Source organism: Panthera uncia, chromosome A2, assembly GCF_023721935.1.
Source record: "Panthera uncia isolate 11264 chromosome A2, Puncia_PCG_1.0, whole genome shotgun sequence".
Classification (NCBI taxonomy): Eukaryota; Metazoa; Chordata; class Mammalia; order Carnivora; family Felidae; genus Panthera; species Panthera uncia.
Genome location: NC_064816.1, coordinates 2,106,203 through 2,112,304, shown reverse-complemented (window position 1 = coordinate 2,112,304; position 6,102 = coordinate 2,106,203). Strand labels below are relative to the sequence as shown.

Sequence of the window (6,102 nt, the reverse complement as noted above, 5' to 3'; positions counted from 1 at the left end):
CGCGCCCCCGGATCGTCGGGCTCCGGCGGCGGCGTGGGTGGGGGGCTTGCGGACCGGCAGGATGTACCCCCAGGGAAGGCACCCGGTGAGTGGGGGCCCGGGCCGCGCGGGGTGGGGGGCGCGGGCGTCCGGGAGCTCAGACGCCGCCGTCCCCCCCAGACCCCGCTTCAGTCCGGCCAGCCCTTCAAGTTCTCGATCTTGGAGATCTGCGACCGCATCAAAGAAGAATTCCAGTTCCTTCAGGCTCAGTACCACAGGTGAGGGGGGGCGGGGGCGCCCCGCCCCGGGGGACCCGGGAGCCCACCCGGGAGCCCACCCGGGAGCCCACCTGGGCGCCCCCGGGGAGAGCGGCCGGGCCGCTGGGGGCCGGGGTGGGGAGGGGGGTGCGCAGCCAGGCGGGGGCGGGGCCTCCAGGGTGCGGGGCCGAGGGAGACCCCCCTCCCCCAGGGGCGAGGGAGGGCTTCCAGGCGGAAGCGCAGCTGAGGTGGCTGGGGACCGTCAGTGCTGGGACACTTGGAGCCTGAGAAGGGGCGGGAAGGGACCGGGGCCCGGAGGTGGGCCGATAATGAGGAAGTGGGGAGGGGGCCAAGAGCCAAACCCATGGCTTTGGAAACTGGCCCAGATGGGGTGTCCCTGGGTCTTTCGTGGGGTGGGGGCGGGGTGGGGGTAGAGGCGGGGCGGAGCAGGACCCCCATGCCCCGTCTCCTTTCCAGCCTCAAGCTGGAATGTGAGAAGCTGGCCAGTGAAAAGACGGAAATGCAGCGACATTATGTCATGGTGAGGGGGTTTTCGTGCCAGGATGGGGCGGCGGGAGGGCTCCCTGTGAGTAAAAGCGCCTGGGGTGTGAATCCCCACTCACCCTGCCACTCTGGGCCTCATTTTCCCTGTCTGTAAGTTGGGAGCCCCCCAACTCTTACAAACAATGGGACAAGGATGTCCCCTCTCCCCACTGGCATCTCTGAGGGGCCACGGTCTCTGGGCACTTCCTCCCTGCCCCCCCTCCCTGCTTCTTCCTCTGGTCTTGCCCTCTGGGCTCCCAGGGGGGCTGGGAGGCTCTGCTCCCCGCTGTGATCCCCCAGCCTGGGAGCCCTTGGAAAACCCAGCATCGCCCTGAGCAGGGCTGGGCACCCACTGGCCCGGCGTACATCCCAACTGAGTTTTTCCTTTCTAGTACTATGAGATGTCCTACGGGCTCAACATTGAAATGCATAAGCAGGTAACTGTGGTGGGGGGTCGGGGAGGGGGGTGCTCAGTGGGAAGGGTGAGGGTCTGGAGCTTGAGGAGAGACCCAGCGATCTGGCAGTCTGGGGCAAAGCAGACCCAGGGAACAGGGGTCTTGCCCGATTTCAGCCTCACGAAGGAAAGGAAAACACTTCTGAACTTCTAGAGATATGGTTCAGCAGAGGCAAGAAGCGGGCAGGGACGGCAGGGGCCAGGTGTCCTGGGCAAGCAGGGCTTATGGCAGAGGCTGGCAGCCAGGTCGGGGAGGAGGTAGGGGAGACATCTGTCCCAGGGTGGGGGCCGGCCACACGGTCTTGGAGGAGGTCCCCTTCAGCCCACAGGGTCTGAGGTTTGGAGGTGGAACCTGATGGTCTGCGATGGACCTCAAGCTTCTGTTGCTGCTTTGAAGGTTCTGAGGTTGACCGTGATGTTCTGAGACTCTCCTGAGCTTCTAAGTCTGATTCAAGGTTCTAAGTTAGACCAAAAGGTTCCGAAATTGACTCCGGTTGTTCAAGATTGACCCCTCCAACCTGAGGCTGAACTCAAGGCTCTCTGATAGACAAGAGGGGCCCTGAAAGATTCTGAGGTTGATGGAATCTTAGATTTGGTCCCTGCCACTATCAGGGCAGTGGGCGGAGCCTACTGGGTGGGAAGAGGAGGGGGGTGGGCTGAGAGGGTGGGGTGCCTGGGGGTGCCTGCCCTGGTGTGCTGTTCTGGGATGTGCGGGCTCTGCGGGATCTGGTGCGCGCCAGAGGGGGCTCGTCCGCCCGTAGTATGGTGTGGTCCCTTGGGTGCGTGAAATAGACTCTCTTGCAGGGTGAGGGGCATGTGCTAGGACCCAGTCTCTGTCCTCCTGCTGGGAATTCAAACTCTGCCCAGACCCAGCACCCAGCACCCCTCTAACCCAGGCAGAAGCCAAGAAGAAAAGCATGGACTGGCCGGGCACACACCTGGATATGCCCTAGCTGCCCCCCCACCCCCCCGTCCCCACCCACACAGCCCCCGCTGTGCTCAGCCCCCGTGGGGCACCCCTGGCCCAGGCCCTGCCCCCGATGAAACCTGCAAGTAAGACCAGACTGTCTCTACTCCACTCCCTGGATTGCCCTCTACTGCACCCCCTATACTTTGACACCAGATATGTGGGTTTTCTGCACCCCAACCAGTTCGCACCCTGGCACCAGCAGATGTCCTACGATTTGGCTCAGTTCTGACACTCTCTGCCTGGAGTTAGTGCGGACCCCCTCCCCCCCCCACCACCAAGTTCAGGGCCCAGCCCCACCGGACTGCCTCCATTGGACATGCCGATCAAAAGTCTGGGTCTCTGGCCCAAACTCCTGACCAACCGGCTATATATACACGTCAAGGGTTCCCATAATCCCCTTCTCAGGTTCAATAATTTGCCAGAACAGTCCACAGAACTCAGGGAAGCGGTTCACTTTCCTGGATCACCCGTTTGTTATGTAGGATCTAACTCAGGCACAGCCAGGGGCAAGAGAGGTGCAGGGGAGGCAGGGGGCGGGGGCGCACCACACTCCCAGAACCTCCATGCGGTCATCCCCCCAAAGCTCTCCACCAACCCAGTTACAGACATTGGTGGAGGTTTCTTTCACTGGACAGGCCTCACTGATTAAATCACTGGCCATCGGTGATTAGCTCACCCTTCATCCCTCTAGTAAACTCAGGTATGATCGAAAGGGGCTTGTTGAGGACAGAAAAATGCCCCCCCCCTCCCTTGCCGTTACCCATCACTGAGAAATTCCAAGAGTCTTAGAGCCTCTGTGCCAGGAACTGGGGACAAAGCAAAGTAAACAGATTTTTTTATCCCAACACTACAAAGCCCTCCTCCTGAGTGTGGTGCATGGGGGTCTCTGCCTGGCAGTGGCCTCAGCTTGCAGACGAGACCCAGACCCAGAGACACGGGCCTGGTGAGGGCCACTCCTTTGTTTATGAGGACCCCACGGCTTCTAAGTACCCCATCTGAGTTGGGCGTCTACGTGGCTGCTTCCTGGGAATCTGTCGATGGCGCCTCGCGGCTGGTGTATCTGTCCTTGCCTTCCGGCTCAAGGCCGCCCTGGGCATCAGCTCAGCAGATCACTTCCTCAGCAGCCCCTCCGTCTGCCCCCGAGCCTGTGTGCCACTCTGGCTTCAGTGCCCCCACCCCCTCCAAGCTTCCTCCTCATTGTTTCCTGCCAGGCCGAGATTGTGAAGCGCCTCAGTGGTATCTGTGCTCAGATTATCCCCTTCCTGACCCAGGAGGTGAGTGGGCTGCTGGGACAGAGGGGAGCTGGAAGATGGGGGGCGGGGGGCTAGCTCGATGCCGATGCCGATGCCACAGGCACTGGTTCTGCTGGGTGGCCTGGAGGGTACGGGGCTGGGGCAGGGGCTTCAGGGGCAGAGGGAGGTGATCGCTGACGGTGACGAGTGGGTGCAGCCAGGCTGCCTGGGTCCGAATCCTGGCCTTGTGCCCTTGGCGGCTTGCCTTGTCTGTGTCGTTGTGGTGATCAGACAAGCTGATCCGTGCAAGGGTGATACTGGGTGCTAAGGAAACACCCAATAAAAGTCAGCCCTTACATATGTCCAGTGGAATAAGCCAGTCACCGAAGGACAAATGCTGTCCAATCCCACTCACAGGAGGTCCCTAGAGGAGTCCCGTCCTGTCCACAGAGACAGAGAGTAGATGGTGGGAGCCAGGGGTGGGGCAGGGGGCGGGGAACCAGTGTTTCATGGGGACAGAGTCTCCGTTTGGGGAGATGGAAAGTTCTGGAGACGGATGGTTGCACAACAACGTGCATGTGCTTGCTGCTGCTGAGCTGTGCACTTAGAAATGGTTACGAGGATAATGCTTATGTATTTGTAACCACAATAATAATTTTAAAAAGCTGGAATCAGGGCAGGTGAAATAATAAGCAGTGTGAACAGCTCACTGAAACTTAAAAAAAAAAAAAAAAATCGGCCTTTCTAAGAATGCTCTGAGTGCGTGCCAGCCTCAGGACCTTTGCATCAGCTGCCCCTGCTTCCATCCGGAGCATTCCGTCCACAAGAGACATGAGGGCAGGTTCCACTGCAGGGTGGATAAGTAGGGCACCCTCACTGTGATGGGGAACAAAAATTTTGGACCCCACTGAATCTGAGATTTTCTGGAAGCTTGGGATGGAGGGATATCGTGGCTGGACTGAGAGTGTCTGAAGCCGGGGGTGGGGACAAGGTGGCTTAGTGAGTAGGGAGAAAATGGCAGAAATGAAGATAAAAAAAACTAAGAAGTGAGTAAAGACACACATATGTGCCCCAGCGACTCCATTCTTCTAGATCGAGACTCAGCAAACTGCAGTCCAAGGGCCAAATCCCCCCCTCTGCCTGTTTTGGTTTTTTAAAAAATGTTTTTAATGTTTATTTTTGAGAGAGAGAGAGAGACAAGACGGTGAGAAGGGGAGGGGCGGAGAGAGAGGGAGACAGAATCCCAAGCAGGTTCCAGGCTCTGAGTTGTCAGCACAGGGACTGATGCGGGGCTCGAACCCACGAACCATGATATCCTGACCTGAGCCGAAGTCCTATGCTCAACTCAGGCGCGCCCTCTGCCTGTTTCGTTAATAAAGTTTTATTGGCACAGGGTCATGCCCACTCACGTGCATGATCTCTGTGACAGCTTTCCTGATAAGATGGCAGAGAAGTTAAGACAAGAACCTTCTGACCTGCAAAGCGGAAAATATTCTCTGTGGCCCTTTGCCGAAAAAGTTTACCAACCCTTGGCTTAGACACCCTGACACACAGGTGTGCCACACACGTCCTCAGGGGGAGCAGCTCAAACCCCCGACCTCAGGAGTGTGGATAAACAGCCTTATACAGGAGCCACCAGCCACATGTGGCCATTTACACATTAAATCGTTTTTGTTTTTTTTTTTCTAAATCCATTTGTTTCTGAGAGAGAGAGAGAGGATGAGCAGGGGAGGGGCAGAGAGAGAGACAGAATCCCAAGCAGGCTCTACACCAGCAACGTGCAGCCTGATGCAGAGCTCGAACCCATGGACCCGTGACCTAAGCTGAAATCCACTTAGCGGACTGAGCCCCCCAGGTTCCCCTGCCAGTTTCTACTTTTTGACGTGGGTGGTTTACCTGGGTGCTGATTTGGATGGTGGTTCTTTGCTGGGGGCCGTGTTGCCCCAGGGCATTCTGGGCACCGTCTGGGACATTTGTGGTTGTCACCTTGAGGGAGGGGTGCTCCTGGCACGGAGGTAGGGGGGCCCGGGGATGCTGCTCAGCCCCGCCTCCCCCTACAGCACCCAGGATGCCCCCACAGAGAACGACCTGGCCCCAATGTCCATGGTGCTGAGGGAGACGCTGATCTGGAAACCCCGATTATTTATTTATTTATTTTTAAAACATTTTTTAGTGTTTATTTAATTTTGAGAGAGAAACAGAGTGTGAGTGGGAGAGGGGCAGAGAGAGAGGGAGACACAGAATCCGAAGCGGGCTCCAGGCTCCGAGCTGTCAGCACGGAGCCCGACACGGGGCTCGAACCTACAAATCGTGAGATCGTGACCCGAGCTGAAGTCGGACACAACCCACTGAGCTACCCAGGTGCCCCAGGAAACCCCGATTTATAATTACTGGTTTTCACTGCGCTTGTGTGCCTGTTTCTTTGGCTTTGTGTTTGTTTCACGGTTTAAAATGGAAAGGGAGAGGGGTGCCTGGGTGGCTCGGTTAAGCGTCCGGCTTCAGCTCAGGCTGATCTCACGGTTGGTGGGTTCGAGCCCCCCCCGTCAGGCTCTATGCTGACAGCTCAGAGCCTGGAGCCTGCCTCGGATTCTGTGTCTCCCTCTCTCTCTGCCCCTCCCCGGGTCGTGCACCCTGTGTGTGTGTGTGTGTGTGTGTGTGTGTGTGTGT

The 6,102-nt window shown here is 58.1% G+C and overlaps 1 protein-coding gene across 3 annotated transcripts in view; it reads left to right on the top strand.

The window, feature by feature from the left end:
- The first annotated feature begins 6 nt into the window (after nucleotides 1–6).
- TLE2 (TLE family member 2, transcriptional corepressor) overlaps nucleotides 7–6,102 on the top strand; it is a 22,937-nt gene continuing 16,841 nt past the window's right edge. For 2 of the 3 annotated variants that reach the window (XM_049642322.1, XM_049642324.1), the window contains exons 1-5: nucleotides 7–85; nucleotides 160–257; nucleotides 714–777; nucleotides 1,172–1,216; nucleotides 3,415–3,477. In XM_049642322.1, coding sequence (XP_049498279.1) covers nucleotides 62–85; nucleotides 160–257; nucleotides 714–777; nucleotides 1,172–1,216; nucleotides 3,415–3,477 — 294 coding nt within the window. In that variant the 5' untranslated portion in view covers nucleotides 7–61. The remainder of the gene's footprint in view (nucleotides 86–159; nucleotides 258–713; nucleotides 778–1,171; nucleotides 1,217–3,414; nucleotides 3,478–6,102) is intronic. The other variant, XM_049642323.1, reaches the window with a different exon arrangement.